General features: G+C 43.9%; 1 protein-coding gene across 2 annotated transcripts in view; it reads right to left on the reverse strand.

Moving 5' to 3' along the window:
- Positions 1 to 14,074: 14,074 nt before the first annotated feature.
- PRPF18 (pre-mRNA processing factor 18) overlaps positions 14,075 to 20,825 on the reverse strand; it is a 54,617-nt gene continuing 47,866 nt past the window's right edge. For both annotated transcript variants that reach the window (XM_004714101.2, XM_045285641.1), the window contains one exon: positions 14,075 to 14,240. In XM_004714101.2, the coding sequence (XP_004714158.1) occupies positions 14,160 to 14,240 (81 nt within the window). In that variant the 3' untranslated portion in view covers positions 14,075 to 14,159. The remainder of the gene's footprint in view (positions 14,241 to 20,825) is intronic.

Below are 20,825 nucleotides of genomic sequence, written 5' to 3' on the forward strand. Positions count from 1 at the left end.
AACGACAAAACAAAAAACCGTATTCAAACAAATTTGACAATCAAGAAGAAATGGATAGATACCTAGAAACACATCACCCACTCAAATTAAAGCAGACAGATATTGAAAAACTCAACAGACCCATAACAAAAGAAAAAATAGTGCAGGTCACTAAGACACTACCAACCAAGAAATGTCCAGGACCAGAGATTTCACAGGGAATACTACCAAATATTCAAAGAAGACCTGACACCAATACTACACAAGCCTTCCAGAACACAGAAAAGGACAACAAACTCCAAAACTCATTCTATAAAGCCAGCATAACACTGATACCCAAACCAGACAAAGACCCCACAAAGATTGAAAAATATAGACCAATATCCCTCATGAATACAGATGCTAAAATCCTCAACAAAATCCAGGCCAATAGAATACAGCTGCATATCAAAAAAAAGAATTCACCATGACCAAGTAGCATTCATTCCAGGTATGCAGGGATGGTTCAGTATTTGATATAAACAATCAATGTAATCCACCACAGAAACAAGGCAAGAAGTTAAAACCACATGATTATATCAGTAAATGCAGAAAAGGCATTCGACAACATCCAATACCTATTTCTGTTCAAAACACTCAACAAAAGTAATAGAAGGAAAATTCCTCAACATAATAAAATCCATGTCTGAGAAACAAGACCTAACATCATGCTCAAGGGAGGAAAGCTAAACATTGCCACTGAAAACAGGGGCCAGGAAAGGAGGTCTCCTAGCACCAGCCTTCGTCAACCCCGTGCTGGGAGTTTTAGCTGGAGGTATCAGACAGCTGAAAGAAATCCAGGGACTGCAAACAGACAGAGAAGACGTGAACTCTCCCTATTCTCAGACGACATGACCCTATAATAGAAAACCCCCAAGTCTTCATAAATAGCCTACTGGAAATGATCAAGGAATTCAGCAAGGTAGCAGGATAAAACATTGATAACCAGAAATCTGATTCCTATGCGCTAGCAAAGAGAGTTACAAGAAAGACATTATAAAATCAATACCATTTACAATAACCACACAAAAGATAAAATACTAGGTGCCGAAGGGATCAGGTATAAAGCATCATCAGAACAAAAAAATCTTACCATAGTGAATGATGGGGGAAGTGTAGAGTGGAGACCCAAAGCCCATTAGTAGGCCACTGGAGATCCCCTTGTGGAGGGGTCTCAGGGAGGAGACAAGCCAGTCAGGGTGCGATGTAGCAACGAAAAAAAATACACCTTTCCTTTAGTTCCTAAATACTTCCTCCCCGCCCCCACTATCATGATCCGAATTATACCTTGCAAGCCTGGCTAGACCAGAGGATGTACACTGGTACAGATGGGAACTGGAAACACAGGGAATCCAGGGTGCATGATCCCTTCAGGACCAGTGGTGTGAGTGGCGATACTGGGAGGGTAGAGGAAGCGTGGGTTGGAATGGGGGAACCGATTACAAGGATCTACATGTGACCTCTCCCTGGGGGACAGACAACAGAAAAGTGGGTGAAGGGAGACGTTGGACAGGGCAAGATATGACAAAATAATAATTTATGAATTATCAAGGTCTCATGAGGGAGGGGTGAGCGGGGAGGGAGGGGAAAAATGAGGAGCTGATGCTGGGGGTTTAAGTGGAGAGCAAATGTTTTGAGAATGATGAGGGCAATGAATGTACAAATGTGCTTTACACAATTGATGTATGAATGGATTGTGATAAGAGTTGTATGAGCCCCTAATAAAATGATTAAAAAAAATAATTTTTTAAAAAGATAAAATACTTAGGAATAAACTTAACTAAAGAAACAAGTGAACCATACAGAGAAAACTACAGAACATTACTACAAGAAACTAAAAAGAACCTAATTTATATAAATGGAAGAATATCCAATGCTCATGATAGGCAAACTTAATATTGTGAAAATGACAATAATATCTAAAACAATCTATTGATACAGTGCAATACCAATTCAAATCCCAAACAAATTCTTTGAAAAAATGGAAAAACTAATCACCAATTTCGTATGGGCAGGCCAAAACCCAGGATAAGCAAAGAACTGCTTCAGAAGAAGAACCAAGCAGGAGGCCTAGCACTGCCTGACCTAAAACCTACTACAGAGGCACAGTAGTCCAAACAGCCTGGTTCTGTACAATGAGAGGTACAGAGACCAATGGAACAGAACAGAAAGCCCAAACATAAATGCATCAGCCTGTAGGTCATCTAATCTTTGACAAAGACCTAGAAATATCCAATGGGAGAGAGACAGTCTCTTCAACCAATGGTGTTGGACAAACTGGATTTCCATATTAAAAAGACGGAAACAAGACCCATATATTTCCCCATGCACAAAAAATGAACTCAAGACGGATTAAAGACCTAAATGCAAGCCCCAACGCTCTCAGGGTCATCAATGAGAAGGCTGGAACAAATTTAAGGGCCCTATTGCAGGGAATACATAGACTACCAAGAATAATGGAAGAGGCACACACAGCGGAAGACAAGATAGATGAGTGGGACACGCTGGAATTACATCACTGATACATATCAAAAGACTTCCATCAGGAGAGTGAAACGAGAGTCCACAGATTAGGGGAAAAAATTTACCAATGACACACCGGACAAAGGAATAAAACCCAAACAATACAGAACTCTACAACAGCTCAATAAGAAAATAACAACAGACCCAATCAAGAAACGGGGAAAAGGCATGAACAGACAGCTCACCAAAAATGAAGTACAAATGGCTAACAAGAAAAAATGCTTACAATCACTAGCCTTCAGGGAGATGCAAATGAAAACCACAATGAGATACCACTCTACATCTACAATGCTTGTCCAAATAAAAGAAAAAACAGAAAGCAAAAATGCGGGAAAGGATGTGGAAATACTGGAACTCGTAGCCACTGCTGTGGACTTGTAACTACACACAGCCACTGTGGAAAACAATATGGTGATACTTAAAGCAGCTGGGAACGAAATCCCGTATGATCCAGCAAAACCACGATTAGGCATATACCCTAAAAAAATAAGAGACACAACATGAGTGGAGGTGTGCTCTCCCATGTTTATAACAGCACAGTTCACAATAGTGAGAAACCGGAAGCAGCAGCCCAAATGCCCAACAGTGGAAGAACGGATAAAGAAACTCTGTAACGGTTACACAATGGAATACCAGGTATGCATCCCTAAAAGACAGTGATGAGAGCATGAAACGCCGCATGACACGGAGGGACCTGGAAACCATTATGCTGCGTGAAGTAAGTCAATCACAAAGGAACAAGTATTGTAGGAGTGCACTACTCTAAGAAGAAACACCAACTTAACAAGTATTAGGGACCAATTCCTGAACAAAAGTCAGAAGGCTACCTACTGGCCACGGACCATACATCATCTCCCTTACGCACACCTCACAAGAGCCAACATAGAGGAGACCCCACATTGTCCGGGGTCACTCTTTCAAGAAGGGGAAATTGGGAGATGACCATCCACTTGAAGCTGTATAACATCAAAACAAGGCTGGAGCAAATCACAGGGCCCCCACAGGAATGGAAGGAAACAAATTCCGGAAATTCAAGTGAAGACCAGGAGCGGGGCCCGTCTACACTGTCGCGGGTGCTGTTAGTTGTGTTGGTGAGTATGACGGGTGATAGGGGAGAACTAACCCCATAGTGGAAGGGTGCTAAACAATGAGTGCTGGGAACCTAGGAGGCCAATGGCCCTGGGTAGACACAAGTACGTTTCTACCCAACCTTCGTGGAGCCATGCCATGGACTAAGCACCATGATGCTCACAAAAAATATTTTTGACAAAGGACAAAGCTGTGCCTACTCTTTGGTGCAAGTTTGTGTAATATGAGTCACTGCCTTAGAAGAGCCTGTAGTGATGAGTAGTTGAAGCATGCTAAGGCATTTCTTCCTCCAGAATGATGAAACCATCACTGATATTCATTAAAAAATGAATTCCTCGCGGAGTGCTTGCAGACACTAACAGAGTTGGGAATGACGCGCAAGAAGAGCATGCGCTAGAGGCCCCCTTGCCCTCATAGTCTTGCAAAGGGAAAAGGACATTAACTCCTGTCAGAGCAAGAACCAGCCACCGTGGTGCTCCTGTGAGGGAAACCTGTTTTCTCCTGCACCCACCCAATGCCATGGACACCTGGGCTCCGACTTGTGATGGCCCTACAGGACAGAGTAGAATTGCTCCTTAGTGGAATTGCTGCTGTATAGTGAACAATACATTCCGACACTGCAGAAAAAGCAAAAGCTAGATGCTCCTATGCAAAGAATTGGGTGACTGAGCAGCTCTACAAAAGCCCAGAATAACGCCTTTGGCATCTGCTCTGCTAAGACCGAGTTGTCCTTAAGCTGCCTTTATGGTGATGTTTGATGCAGTCAACCTCACCTTCAACCAAGACCCACAGATCCAAGCCAAGCCAATGCCGTTACCCAGTTTATATCATAGGAGGGTGTGGCAAAGGCAGCTCTTGAGGTAGGCAGGGCCTGAGAGCACCACTATCCACTTACTATGAGTTCCAGTGATTTTGAAAGCCAAGACACTGGAGTGCATTGAACAGGATTTAATGGACACTCAGCTTACGGAACTTGAATTTTTCTCATGTAGCCTGAGACCCAGAGGAAGGCAGTTCAGTGACTCAACACTGAATCTATGATGCCATTGGAGGGCCGGCCTCTGCCTTCTGCTCTCCCACCATTAGCATGTGTCTCCCGTCGTCAAGCTTTGTGGAACGGGCACCACATAGGAAGCACTGAACTCCTGCTGATGGTGAAGGAAATGTGGCAGCATCCACGGTACCACTAGGGTTGGTGTTGCCCAGTGAGGTAACTCATGACGTCACCTTCACCTCCCTGGTGGACCCCCTTCCGGACCAGACCAGACAGAACCTTTAATAATGTTTGTTATCCATTCTAACCATAGAATGATATGTGATATAGCTACATATTGCTGAAATGTATTACTTAGATTAATGAATACAAACAACAAAACTGTTTTGCAAACACTTTCTCCATTGAAATCCAACGTCATTCATTACAACATTATTAGTAGCTAAGAGGAAGCCTTTTTCAATTTTCTCCACTTCCTGTAATGACTTCATCCTCAAAGCAGTTATGGTATAGGTTTGCAAACACTAATCGCCACAATACTGTAGGTTAAACACTGGATATTTGACCAAATCAGCGACGGCAGGACCATTGGCATCAATAAAAACCAGGGCACACGCCCACAGCACATGTAGACGAAATGAACCACATGTGTGATGAATCAGTATAATCGAGTAACGACAGCTCCGCTGAAGCCCAGCGAAAGTTGAACAAAGGATAGCACACAGGACTTTTGGCTTGTAGGTATTTGGCTGTTTGTAAACTGGGTGTGGCAGCTATATAATCTGTTGTCAATTTGAGACTTATGAGTGAAAAGGTGGAGCTTAGCCTGTCAATCAGGTGGCAGCTTGATGACCTTATTTGGAGGTGCTAAGGAGATAAATAGCTCGCTTGAGGTGAGACAGTCACTCCCTGCGAGATCTTTCTGTTGACAAGATGCATGGAGCTACACTAGAGCTCAGGAGCCACAGGAGCCACGTGGAGACCTCTGCCAGCACCAAGATGCTCACACCACTACTGGATCCACAAGAGTTCCCACACTCTGGCCTGGGATCTTCCTGCATTCAGCGTCATTGCATGTGTTTCATGAGTCTGAAGAGGACTTCATAGATTGATCACAGATATATGGGCTAATATCGGACTTATGGACTTGATCTGGGCTGGGTTGGGATGTTTTCTCAAAATTTAATTGCTCTTGTATATAAAGCTCTTTCCTGTACACACATGAGTGTCTATAATTTTTGTTTCCCTAGTCTACCCAGACTGACACACTGGAGTTTCACAAAAGCCCACAATGCCACATGATTTTCTCTTCTCTCAAGTCTTGTATCCTTCGGAGGCCACAAGGATGGAATCATTAAATTAAAGGGAAAAATCAGTATTTCAAGAGTGACATATGATTTTAGTTTAAAAAAAATCAATCTAACTAAGGTCCATGTCAACATCTGAGCAAATCTGAAGAATATTTCCCCTTTTAAAAAAAGTAACCCAGCACGGAGGCAGGCCTAAAGAGTGTGTGAAAGTCGTAGGACAGCAGTATTTGATCTTCTCTCATTTCACAAGGGGAAGGAGAATCAACAACAGTCCAAGATGGACTCCTATGAGAGAAAGGTCAGACATGCCCCATCCTCCACCCCTTCAACCACTTCTGACGCCAAATGCCCCTCCTACACCATCTGCTGGGCTGGAGCATTGGTTGTAATGGCCACAAGCAACTCACAGGCAAAACCCACAATTGTGGGGCTTCTCAGAGAGTAACAAATGGCAATTCTGAGTAAGGAACAACCTGGATACAGTTCTTCAGTCAGGACAGCTTCTTCTCAGCCATGCCCACAACCAGGCCTCTCTCTGCTCCTTGATCCCTTGGGCCTATCTGGTCTCTGCCCTCTCTGGCAAGTTGTTACAAAGGTGCCAACAGAAAGAGGCTGGAGGCAACCCATGCCTCCAGCGAGCGGTCAGCCCAGAGGCGCTCAGCTTCTGATTCTGTGGGCTAAGAAGCTCATCATACTGTCTCCTGATTTTTTTTGCCTCTGCTCCCTCTGCATTTCTCTGTCTGTTTCTTGCAGGCTCTTGTCTCTGGTGTTACAGTTCTATTTACTGTCTGTCTCCTTGTCTAGGAAGTTCTCACCCAGTGATCTCTGGGACCAAGGATATGGTCCCTCCTGGACCTTCTTTCTTATTTTTCATCTTCTTAGTCTTCATGGGGAGACCAATCCCCCTGTTAGGGTTCCATATCTGTTATTTAGATGATCCTACCCCCACAAAGGCGCTATGCACCCTATTTGCATTACTAACAAGCTGCCCAATCCCCTTGGTGGGAACCTCATTTGCATACTCCCACCTTGCTCTTCCAGTGGAAACAAGGAAGACTGGCTAGCAAGCCCTTAGAAGTAGTTCACTGTTACCACAGAGGGAGAAGGTGTGACAATACCTAGTCAAAATAAGTATGCTACATAAGTACAGACAACTTTATTAAACAAATATATGAAAATGTGAAGTGATTGTTTCTCAACAACTCTTTTATCTAGGGCTGTACATTCATGAACGCTGTGATTCCATTTTAAATCTTTAATCTAAATAACGTCACAATGGCAGTTTGGGCAAACTCAAGGAATTCGAATTGTGTTCTTTGAAATGGTCAGGGATACCTTGGAAAGGTTCCTGCTGAATACCCAGTGAAGCCCTCCCAGCCCGGCGGGCCATCCTCAAAGAGCGAGAGAAGCACCGTGACCACAGACAGCCCTCAGCGCCCTTTTCTCCCCAGTCTGCTGTCCGCTTCCTTAAAGCACATCCTCTGTCCCTCGATGACACAATGGCTGTGTTCCTCCCATCCTCCTTCACACTTCCTTCATCAGTCAACAGTTTGCCCATATTGCAATGGAAGGTTATTTTCCCCCGCCTCCAGTTCCTTATTTTTTTCTTTATTATTTATTTATTTATTTATTTTCCCTCCAGTTCAGTTCTTTTTAGCTCACAAAAACAAAATGCTTTTGGTTTTCTGGCTCTGGGTCAAACTCCCCGGTTTTGAGTAGGCCTTATTTGGAAAGCACCCTGACAAGTCTAAGGCCTGTGTATTACTGAGACTAGCATGCAGTCATCCACTGACTGCAGGGGCAGGTTTATAGGGTGACTGCAGGGGCATGTTTATATGCATTTTGTTTGCAATAAACTTGTGCATGTATGAACTAGAAACTTACATCAACAATTTTTCTGTTTTATACTTATGTTCATATTACACACACACACACACACACACACACACACACACACACACGACTCATGGCTTGAATACACAGAGTTATAAGTCAGTAAGAAAAAGGCAAACAATTCAACAGAAAAATAAACCATCACAATTAGAATAATCTGAATAGGAATTCCACAAAATTCACGACTGGCCATTAACCATGGAGAAGTAGTCATTGGAGCAATGTAAGCAAAAACCAGTGTGACACTGTCTTATACCACCCCACCGCCAAATCCCACCGCTATCCAGCTGATTCCAATTCAGAGCAACCCTAGAGTGCCTTTTGAGGCTGTAAATCTATTTTTTAATTATTATTTTAAATCATTTTATTGAGGGCTCTTACAGCTCTTATCACAATCCATTTGTACACATGTTGCCATCATCATTTTCAAAAGATTTTCTTTGTACTTGAACCCTTGGTATCAGTTCATTTCCCCCTCCCCCGCTCTCCCTCATGAACCCTTGATCATTTATAAAAAATTTTTTTCATGTCTTACACCAGCCGCTGTCTCCCTTCACCCACCCACTTTTCTGTTGCCTGTCCTCCTGGGAGGGGGTTATATGTGGATCATTGTAATCGGTTCATCCTCCCCCCACCCCCACCTTCCCCTTCTCCTTATGGTATTGTGACTCCCATTAGTGTTCCTGAGGGGTTTATGTCCTGGATTCCATGTGTCGAGAGCTCTTACCTGTACCAATGTACATCTTCTGGTCTAGCCAGATCTGTACGGTAGAATTGGAATCATGATGGTGGGGGGAAGGAAGCAGTAAAGAACTAGAGGGAAGTGGTGTGTTTCCTCAGTGCTATACTGCATCCTGGCTGACTCATCTCTTCCTTGTGACCCTTCTGCCCTACTGTCTACCGATGGGCTTTGGGTCTCCATTCTGACCCTCCTTGTTCACATCAATATGATTGTTTTGAGTCTTCTAATGCCTGATACCTGATCCCATCAATACCTCGTGATCACACAGGCTGGTGTGCTTCTGCCATGTGGGCTTTGTTGCTTCTCAGCTAGATGGTCGCTTGATTACCTTCAAGCCTGTAAGATGGCAGAAGCTCTATGTTTTGATAACCGGGCACCATCAGCTTTCTTCACCACCTTTGCTTACAAATCTTGAAGGAGCAGATGGGCTCATCCTTCTCCAGAAGAGGGCCTGGTGGCCTGGTGGTTAGCTGTCCAACACTTATCCAACAGAACTGTCAAAGGTCTAAAATAAAAACAAGGGAGACAGACAAGCTGGCTGGGTGTGGAGCCAGTGAAACTCTCAAACACTGATAGTGGAAATGTAAGCTGGAACAAGCGATTTGTAAAATTATTCCACTAGCTGAGTTTATGCATAGCCCATGTCCTGGCAATTCCACACCTTGGTACAGAAACTTATACTAGTCAGAGATCACACAAAAAAAGGTTCAGACAGACTATCAACAGCAGGATGGAAACTGGACCGCAGCCACATGCAAGGGTGAGGATCAGAAACTGCACGTTGAGCCAAAGAAGCCAAAGAGTGAGCTATGTGAGACGTGATAGCTAATACTTGGTAGGTAGGCTGGAAGTTCTCTCTGGGGTAATAAAAAATGAGACTATGGGGATGGGTGCACAACAATACACTAACAACTAGTGTACAATTCACATGAATGGTTTTCATGGTAGATCAATTGCGTATCAATCAAAACTGGAGGGGAAAAACATTGATGGTATAGGAAGTCAGGATTGGAAGGGGGCATGGAGGGCCTTCTCAGACGTGAGCAACCAGCTTTTCTGGTCTGGGTGCTAGCTACTCTGTGAAAAATTGATCATGATGTGGTGATCTTCATTTAAATCTTTACATTTAAATAAATGTCACCTGGGTCTTGATCAGAGAAAGGCTGAACCAGCCTCTGCTTGATTTCCATGACACTGGGTGTATAACACTGGAGTCCTTGGGTCGGCCTCCACCCTACCTCACACAACTGATCTTGCATCTGTTTCATAGCTTGTTGAGTCTTGCTTTACACACAATGGACGGATAGTCATGGTCCATGGTGCTGACATGCTGCTTGTCTTGGTTCTTTTTCCCCTCTCATGGCTACGTTTCTTCATGTTCAACAAAAGCATAATTGCTGCACAAGTATTATCTGAAGTACTCAAGGCTTTATAATCGGCTTAAGTTCACACTAACCTGGAGACCTAAGTGTTATAGCGAACCTGTAGGGCAGGGTAGAACGCCCCCCTGGGAGTTGCTGAGACTGTAACTATGGGAGTAGAAAGTCCCATCTTTCCACGGAGTGGCTGGTGGTTTTGAACTGCTCACCTTATACCATCAGGATCCTTTAATACGTTGTAAAACCAGTTTAGAGCGCAACAGCAAGTTTGTGTTTGTTTAGTGAAGATTTAAAGAGTTAGAAAGCCCTGCCCTGCTCTACAAGGTCTCTGTGAGTCAGAATCAAATAGAACAGTGGTTCTCAACCTTCCTAATGTCGTGACCCTTTCATACAGGTCCTCATGTTGTGGTCACCCCCCCACCATAAAAGTATTCTTGTTGTGACTTCACAACTGTAATTGTGCTACTGTTATGAATCAGGCGACCCCGTGAAAGGGTCGTTGGACTCCCAAAGTGGTCGCGACCCACAGGTTGAGAACCACTGGAATAGATGGTGCTGGGTTTTGTTTTGCTTCGGGGAGCCGGGCTTCAAGAAAGAGCAGTGTGAGTGCAGAGCGGTTTGTTTGGGGCGAGTTGGTAGACTGGCAGTTCAGAAAGGCAAGACCAGACTGCAAATGCACTTGACTATCATGGTCAGAAGCTCAGTGACTGAATCTCACCAACAGTGCCCAAAGAGCCACTCCGGCTGGCGCTCTGTGCTGCGCGCCGTGGGAAAAGCCTGCATTAAGTTGGAACACTGGGAGGGCAAAACCGTTGAGAAAGCTGACAATTATTTCAAAACTGGTGTTTAAGGGCCGGGAAGAGAGACTAAACAAAAGACTGTTTTTTATAAAATGAAGCAATAGGCTCTCCTTCACCGGTATTAACTTGGGTGAAGGGGAAGAGAGCAATGTACAAGGAGAAGGGAAGCTAAGTTTGGGGTGTGGGGGAGGGTAAGCTATTGGGGGCTGGGTCTAAGTAGTTGAAACGGTTGAGTACAAAATTGATGATCAGAAATGTCCAACCAAAAATCAAACTCACTGCCATCGCGTCGATGAGGGCTCCTAGTGCGACCCTATAGGACAGGGTAGAACTGTCCCGGTGAGTTTCCAAGGCTGTAAATCTTCACAGGTAGAAAGCTCCCCTCTCTCCCTCTCTGAAATGTAAAAACTCTTCTTAGTTTACACATCAACACACCCAAAGTGGCCCAGTTACGTAGTTAGGCCCCTGAAAGAAGCATTAGTCTAAGTGCTAAACCATCCTAGTTTAACATGAGGACAATCAATTTTTAACAATGAACTCTAACTGCACATATATAATATACATGTTTATATAACATATATAATAAGCACGAGCTCATGCCCCGGCAGCTGCTGCTGCCAGCTACACTACAACCAGAAACCCACTTGACCCCACACCACCAGAACTTTTTTTTATATTTCAAAAGATTTTAAGGCCACTATTAAAAGCACTACGGTGGTTAAAATTCAACCAGCTAACTGTGGAGTCTGTGATGAGGCAGAGTTGCCATCACAGTGTCCTGGAGCAGCCTCTGGGGCCTGGGGCTGCTCACACTTAGGAGAGATGGGAACTGCTACGTAAAGTTGCATGAGAAAGCACTTTTCTGTTCAAGACTCACAACCTGATATCATACCATACGTTTGTACCCGATCAAGCTATTCTTTCAGGGCCTTCATGGGAGAACACTGGGGTGAGGGGGTGGGGAAGAGACACGGCTCTTCAAGAGAGAGGAACTAGCAGGGTCTCAGGAGTACAGCTGCTCTGCTTAGCTCTATGAAGCTTTATTCGCTATGAAAGGGGATGTTGCGTGGCCGGAAGGAGCTTGGGATGAATCCCCAAATTCAGATCTATCAGATGACAATGTTTTCCAGCCTCCTCCAAGTTATTAATTTGATAACTTTATGGATATAAAGTATCACTTTATTTCAAATAAAAGCGCAGCTGTATTTCTACACTATTTCCTGAGGTCAAATCCCAGAGCAATGTAACGGGCTGGAAGCAATCAGGGAATCGACAGGAGGAAGAGCTTCGAGCAAAGCTACACTGCAGTCAACCCGATTCTCTGCCCTGCGAGTTCTCACGCACTTCTGAGTCCACAGCAAATCACCCAGGTCGGCATCAGTGACAGCTGCCTGGCTAGTGGGAGTTGGAGTCTCACAGGACGTCCCCCTCCTACGCACGGGATCTGTCTGTCCTCCCCTCCTCTTTTGCACCTCGCTCTTATTTTCTCATTTCCCCAAAGACTGAAATCACAACCATGACTAGAGATTGCCTCCGGCTCTGGGCTGCAATGCTGAGAAACACTGCACAGGCAGGCTCTGCAGTCAGCAAGAGCGTCCCTAGCAGATGCAGAATTTACCTCGGAGGGAGAACGTATTTTACTCCATGGACGTCCAGAGAGAGACACTCTTGGATAGGCACCAGGGTAGCTGAGAGGGGGAGAAAGTTATTTCAGGATTTGTAATTGATTTATGGAAAGACTAACTTTTTCTTGTTTCAGAGCTAAAAACAGAAATACTCAACTGTGGGGCTAAAATTTGTATAATTTAGAGAATATGGGAGATCATTTTTCATATCTCCTTGTGACGCCTGAAATCATCTGAAAATCCTTCATTTCAAGCAATCTTTTTTCCTGAAGGGATCCACATTTTTGAATCTACTTCCCTCTCCCCAAACCCTCAAAGGCTGACGTTCACAGCACCGGAGAACGCTAGTTCTGTTGCTTTTCTTTAAACTCTCCACCTCTGCTGAGCAGTGGCTTCTAAAGTACAGGCATCACAAGATACGATGGATCCTTTGCATGGAATGCCGTCAAAGGGAAGATGATATGAAATCAGCTACTTACCATGCAGTGGCCTGACCTGGAGTAAGAAAAATTAATTTGGGGAATACTCAAAATGAGATTTGAAAAAACAAAACGAAGAAAACACAACAAAAAAACCCTGAGATTTAGAAAAAGCCCCACACTTGTGGGCTGTGACCCACAAGATCAGCAGTTTGAAACCATGAGGTGCTCCGAGGGAGGGAGAGGGGGCTTTGTGCACCCTTTTCCCGAGCTAATCTCAGAAACCCACAGGGGCAGTTCTACTCTGTCCTATGGATTGCTATGCGTCAGAGCCCACACCCTGGCTGGGTGACCATCTATCCCCCCACATTACTTGATTAACCGCAAGGACGCCCAGAGGACATGACAAACATCTGGGTCTGACACGGTGCAGGATTTAGAGCAAGTCTCGGTGGTGTGGAGAATGGGAACCAGGATCTCATGTCCCCGGCAGTGACGTCAGGACTGGCACTTCTCTCCCGCTTGGCAGCACATAGCTGGGAGCAGCAGCTGCCCACAGCTCTCAGGATGATGAGCCTACCGGGTGGGCAGGCCGATTCGAAGAGGAAGCAGCACCATCAGAACACTCTCATTCTTGGCGGGCTCCATGGTCCACTTCCACTCCTGATCCTTGACGCGGGGAGCTACTTGCTTTGAGTTTATGTTGGTAGAAGCATGAAAAACAGACATGGTGTGCTATATTTCCTGTAAATTCCAACTTTCTTGATGGATGATAAATATTAAAATTTAGACTCCTTGGAAAATAAAAGCAAAACCTTGACCTATACAAAGAGTAACCCTTGAGTTAAAAGAGATTATATGCATTCAAGTTTATACGGCAAAATAGCAAAAGTTCAGTGACACGTAAGAATTGTCACATTTCAATACATGATTCCCTTTATTGAAACTATAAAAATATTTTCTATAAACACAACATAAAGTACAATGTGCAAATTATCATATTTATAGAAACTAAAGTATCATCAAAAATTTGTTTATGAAAATGTGTTTTTTTAATTATTTAACCACATTTCCAGGTCTAGCAGGAAAAAGTCATTTACAACCCCCCTCCCTCTGTGTTTAATACCATTTTAAAGTATGGGCAACAGTCTTCAGAAATTAATTTTTTGACTGGCAAAAATGAAAAGGGAGACACTAAAAATCAGTTCACAGGCAGATGTGCAGAAGAGCCGGCGCTGGTCAGGGGCTGCACCAGGCAGGAGGCAGAGCCCGACAAGTCCGCTTGTCTTCTTCCCCCCTTCCTTTCAGCAGTTCCCGACGTCCGCAGCCTGCCCCGTGCCATCGTGTGCTGTTTGTGCCACACAGTCTCACAGCGCATTGTACTCCACACACTTGGACGGGTCTGTGGAAAAGTGCTTCTGGCAAATGGTCATTAACCGCTTCAATCCCTGAGACAACGGAGAAAACACAGCTTGGTCGGGTTGAACTACTCCTAATTTCATCAACATCCCCATGAAAATGTAACTAACTGCCCACTCCAGTGTACACTTAGAAAGAAACCATCAGTCGTGTAACATATTAACAGCAGTATTATTCATGCCATCAGTGTAAAATGAAACCCCCAAACCACTGGAAACCCAATGCTCATCATGGAGTGAAGGATACTTCACAAAGGAAGTTCCCAGAAAGGCGCACCTACAAGCTGTTGGACTTCCGTTGGACTTCCGTGACTGAGGAGTGTCTTTGTTATTTGTGGTGAACCCCTACCACCTCATGAGATGACATGATGGAGGGGAGGGGAGTTAGATCAGAGGGCGCCAGCATTGTGATACCAGCTCAGTTCGGTGAGGGGGTCTGAGACCACATTTGGTCACGGAGCCAGTGATTCAATCAAAGGTCGTGAGACACAGGAAGACTGGATTATGAGGCAGTCTATCTCTGAGTCAAATTTGTACAGACCACTTAGATGTGGTTTGTATCTGATGTCAGTCAAGTCTTCTTAAGATAGAGTATACATTTTATGCATAAAAAATTACAGAAACACTTCCAGATACACTAAAACTACTCTGACATAATAATAAAGTAATAATTATGTGTTGATACATATTGCATATTAAGAACTGTTATTGTACTTAAAATGTTTCGTGTAACAGGCTTTACAAGGGTTGGCTCATGGGCGTTTGCAACCCTGGCACCACTGCCTGTAAAGAAACCTCGGTAACTTCTGGCACTGACTCTCACTGAGTTTCCCCGTTAGAGATCGGCATCTGGAACGGACGGCAATGCATCTACAGACATAAATGCACAAGTGCTGCATTTAGGGTCCTCCCAGATGTTTTCCTGTGTTTCTCGCTGTTGTATCTTTCCTACACTAAAATTATAACCATAAGTACAGTCTTTCTCTAAGTGGTGTTTCTAATTGTCAATATTTGCAAACAGGCCAGGAGCAAGAGCAAGAGCAGAAACCTGAACATGCTACTACAGATTTATTTCCAGGACAATCTGGGGAAGCTTACCACCCAGCAGTGAATCCCATCATTGATTTTCTCTACCAGCCTACAGATTTCTTGTGTACCAGGAGAGCCTTTGTCTAGTTGAAATCCACATTGCTGCTGTTAGTTACCATTGAGTCACCCAGGTGATGTGACCAGACAAGAACACACAATGCTTGCTCGCGCACCGTCTCCATGACTGCTGGATACTCTCCTCCAGTATGGGGACCACACTGCTGCGGGAAGGCCTCCAACAGAGGGACTCATCTTCCAGCAGGGTACCAGACAAGACTCAGTTGTGAATCATGAGATGTTCAATGGTTTTCGCTCATTTCTGAAAGCCTATCACTAGACTTTCCCCCCAAGTCTGTCTTGGTCTGAGAGCTCTGCTGAAAGCTATCTACCATGGGTGACTCTGCTGATATTTGAAATCCTGGCATGGAGTTTCCAGCCTCATACTAGCACACAAGTCACTACCATATGACAAACTGACATATGGATACGTGGGGGAAATACAGACACATACATGCTTCACCAAATTCATGACAAAGATATACACAATGGAATACCACCTACTCGACGTTAAACAGTAACTCACAGTGTGGCTGAATCTGAAAGACAATATGCTGAGTGGAATCAGTCAATCATCAAAGGGCAAATCCTGGGTGATAAAAAGTCAAGAAAAGAAGCTTCCTTTGACGGTTACCAGGGGCAGGAGGGAAAGGAAGTGTGGGGACGCCACAGGTTCAGGAGCACACCCGTTTCCTTGGGTGAAGGGGAAAGCAGCATACAACAAGAGGGGGTTAGGGAAATAATGACAGAGGCCAGGGAAGATGCTGGAAGGTTTGCAAGAGTTAAAGACAACAGAGGCAAATCCTGCTTTAAAAGATAATGAAAATTTCCCCATGAATTTTTGTGAAGCTGCCCCCCAACCTGTGTGCGTATGTATACATCACAGAGCAATACTTATTATTTTTAATGTAGCAATAATAACAATCTGATAGCGTTTAATTTTAATGAACCCCAAACTATTTTTAGCAGAAATTACATTAAAGTTTCTTTTTTCACCTTGGGCCCACAAAAGTCAACTCATTTCCTAACAGAACAACTAAAAACAACAAAATTGTATCACAGGTCAACGTTTGAGTGTTTCCAGGCCCCTGCTAACATTAGGCATGGAAGAAGAACAAGTATGCAAGCATTGCCTACCACTGAACTAGCAGTCCACAAAAATGTGGGGTTTTGTCCTTTAAAAGATCCAGTGGGAACATTTTGTCCTTAAAATGACCCAGCAATATCATCCAGTGGGAACAGCAATGATTCCAGCAGGCTGCCACAGAGAACAGCTGCAAGTCGGGAAGGAAACACAAACTGCGCCGCACTGCATGCTCATGGACCAGGTACTTACCAGACCAGCACGTCTTTCCAATTCTGACTCTGCGCTGCCTACCTGAGCAAACATCTCTGAAGCTCAGTGACATCACCAAAAACCAACCAAACAACAAAATTCCCTGGTTCCGGTGTCAAGCACACCACACAAATATAAGCCACTTCTATGAATATAGCTACAACTGAACAGATTCATTATCAGAGAAACAAGGTTTTCCGTCTTATACTTAAAATCCTTTGTGGAGTCAAATATTGTCCTTTTAATTCTACATGAGAATTGCAGGTGTGTGTGTGTGTGTGTGTGTGTGGGATTTCCAAGAAGAAAGGTTTGCCCCGTTGCAGGCAGTACAAAGAAAGACCAAGCAAATTACTTGGCTCCGCATTTTGTTGTTGTTGTTGTTCCCTGTGCTAACCAGGTATTTGTTATAGGATAAAGAGCTTTCTCTTCTCATGGTCCAGCTTCTCCTGCTGTGAAATTCTACTCATGTGCATGCAGCATTGCCACTGGTAACCATGGAAATATATGTGCGGTCACTAATCTGGCAAATCACACTGCCTGACAGACTGGGTGAGGAGAGACAAACCTTGAGAAATCGAACTAGCAGCAAAGTATGGCGAGCAGCACTAGGATGGGTCAAGCAAAGGCCCACTGGGAGAGGAAATTCTCCCTACCCTGGAAGAAGAGAAACCGTAGGTGTCTGCTCTGCACAGAAGACACCTGTCATGGTGGTTCGTGGAAAAGGTATACGACAAAACAGGAATGGCAATGAGAGAGGGGAACAAAATGTGTCTGAACTGCGGAATGTAACATTGATGGTCTGCTCTACACACCTTCACCCGATTTACAACATGCAGTTAAGAATAGATGCACATACAAATATATGTTTGTACACACAAACAGTTCCCGATGGACTGACATCCTGCGTCCAAAGGGTTGTGGAACTCAACAGTTTGGGTCATAATAGCCATCACAGGGCATGAGCATACATTTTGGCAATAAAAACTGAACTGAGAATACACAGTACAGTTTCTAAAAGGGTAAAATCTAAGGACAACATATGGTTATTTTCCAAGTAGAAACAAATCTTTTTGATTAGCTCTCCCAGGACTTCATGTTTAATTTTGTTGTGCACATAGAAAGCAGTATGGCAGTGAGATGCTTATCTTAGTTTATGGAAACAAGTTTAAAATGGGTTCCATTTCATAAAAGTTGTATTTTTATGTAGTAAATCTCACTCAGCACGCACCAGGGCCAAGCACTGGTCAAGGCTGTGAAAGGACAACGGAGAACAAGTCCTTGCCTCACTGAGATCATATGTGTACATGCATTTGTTTTTTTAAAAACTGGGTTAAATATATATAAACATCTAACAACTCAATTTTACATGTGTAATTCAGTGGCACTGTGTTCACCATGACACAAACATGCCCGCTACTCTATTTCAAATTATTCCACTATATATTTATAGAAACCCAACAACCCTCAAGCAAAGGCTTAATCAAGCGTGACTATAAGCTATAGATAGATAATTTGAGACTCCCTATCTGCAAATGTCTTTCACCCTTATTCCCACTTGACTGATAGCTCAGAAGGAAGTGGAATTTTGAGTTGGAAATTATTTCTGGAGGCATGTAAGTCTTCCTTTATCCTTGGCATTCCAACAGTCTATTGTGCCTTGAAGTTAAGACTTTCTCTAGTGGTTTTGTTACGTACTCAGAAAACTCATCTTTTCACTCTAGAGTAGCGGTCCTCAACCAGTGGGTCGCGACCCCCTTGGAGCTCGAATGACCCTTTCACAGGGGTTGCCTAAGACCAATGGAAAACACTTATTTCCGATAGTCTTAGGAACTGAGACACCGCTCCTATCTGTCTCCAGATGGCCCGCCCACATGCAGATACGCCAACAGATGAGTACCCATGTGAAGACTGTTACCCATGCTACACCATGCTTCAAAACAAAATTTCATTGATATGTAACTAGAAATATTTCAAAATTTATAATGACATAGTTTTTCTAATTAATCACTATGCTTTAATTATGTTTAATTTGTAACAATGAAATACATCCTGCATATCACATATTTACATGATGATTCATAAAAGTAGCAAAATTACAGTTATGAAGTAGCAACAAAAATAATTTTATGCTTGGGGGTCACCAAAACATTAGGAGCTATATGAAAGGGTCGTGGCATACGGAAAGTTGAGAACCACTGCTCTAGAAATTCATGTCCTTAAGCTCTGGGAAGTTCTCATGTATTAATTCTTTATTTACTTTCAATTTCTATGTTCTCCCTTTCTGGAATTTGAGTAATTTAAAAACTGATCCTCTCTTTTATTTCCTTTTTAAAAATATTTCCTTAACTTTACTGTCCAATCCTTTAATTTTTATTTCGATTATAATACTAAATTTCTAAACACTCCTTTTGTCTCTGGTTTGTTTTGTTTTTAATCATTTTATTGGGAGCTCTTACAACTCTTATCACAATCCATACATACATACATCGTCTGAGGCACATTTGTACATTGTTCTTATTCCTTTGTTACAGTCTTAGCTAGGGACGGTAACTATAGTTTTTATTGAAGCCTTGTTTTTTTCTGTTCCTTGTACTATAGCTGTTTGTGTGTGTGTGTGTGTATTCCTTTAGACCAGTGGTTCTCAGCCGTCCTCATGCTGCGACCCTTTAATACAGTTCCTCATGTGTGGTGACCCCCCCAACCATAAAATTTCTTGCATTGCTACTTCACAACCACAATTTTGCTACTGTTATGAATTGGGCGACCCTTGTGAACGTCGTCGTCGTTTAACCCACCCCCCTGCCCCCCGAAAGAGGTCGGGACCCACAGGTTGAGAACCACTGCCTCAGATGAATATTTATATATACGAACGAGTACAGCACTAATGAAGTAAATGGAAATTTGAGTCAGTTTCTTGCTAGTGGCATAAAAGTCTGCTTGATGGCCGTGTCAGAACCCAGCAGAGAAACTAGTCTCATTTTTCAATATGTAATCGATCCATCAGTTCTCCTATTCACATAGCAAGCTACTCTTTCCTGAGTGATACAAGAAGCTTTAGTGGCATGGTGGGTTTCTCAATGGCTGCTAACTCCCAGGTCATTGGTTCGAGCTCACCAGTCATTGCAGGGGAAAGATGAGGTCATTTACTCCTGTAAAGGTTTAAAGTATTGGAAACCCACACTGGTGGTGCTACTCTGTCCTAAGGTGCAGAGCAGGAAATGAAGTCCATGGCAGTGAGTCTGCAGGGCTTTCTTGAGCGACACAAATGCCTCAGAGGACGGTACACCTGCTTCAGCTGCAGTGGGAAAAAGGCAGGGGACCTATTTGGACAGGCTAACCAGGCCTCTCAACTGCTTATCTCAGCCACAATTCAGGCGCTTTTAGAAATACCTCATGGGGTATTGTTTATATCTCCACAGGAAACGAGGGACCAAGGTATGAACGCAACATGCTGCCGTGGAGTAAGGCACCACTGGAAAAGTCTGGGGGGGAGGGGGCTGGCCTCAGTCCCAAATACTAAGTGGATGCCTGCCCCTCCCCCCAGAAGAATTTATTTCAAAGGACAGCTCCTGGAGAGGGACATATCTGATCCGAGCACACAGGAGCAGATAACGGGAGAGGAGGAGAGACTGGAGCACATCCTGGCCCAACAGGCCTTGAGGATGATGACCCCAAATAGAGCAGCCAGTTCACAGAGAAGACCAAATGGCCAGCCCCACTATGAGACATGATGCCCCTCACTGACCCATGGCCCTGCGGGGGACAGCACCAGAGATACATTCTAGGAATTGCACCCTATCTGATCCCGCCACAGTGAGGCAAAGCACTGGGGGAGTGCAGTGAAACAGCAAGGGAATGGAGCAGCAAGGTCCCCAGGGAATGCTGAAGGCAGTCTTTGGGGCCAGGGCATGGTGCCCCAAAACACTGGACTGGAAAACATTCCTAAAGGCCAACGATCCTTGAACTAACAACAAGCTTTCCTTTCTTGTTGTGTTTTAATTTGTTCTTTGTCAGTGGTTTGTTGTTGTTGCTGTTTTGTTGTACATTGTTGCTTGGTTTCGCTCTGTCTTGTTTTTGTGCATGTTATTATCTCCGCAGGTCTGTCTAAATAAGATAGGCTGGATGAACAATCT

This window comes from Echinops telfairi, unplaced genomic scaffold (assembly GCF_000313985.2).
Source record: "Echinops telfairi isolate 266 unplaced genomic scaffold, ASM31398v2 ScPeMD7_7474;HRSCAF=8512, whole genome shotgun sequence".
Taxonomy (NCBI): Eukaryota; Metazoa; Chordata; class Mammalia; order Afrosoricida; family Tenrecidae; genus Echinops; species Echinops telfairi.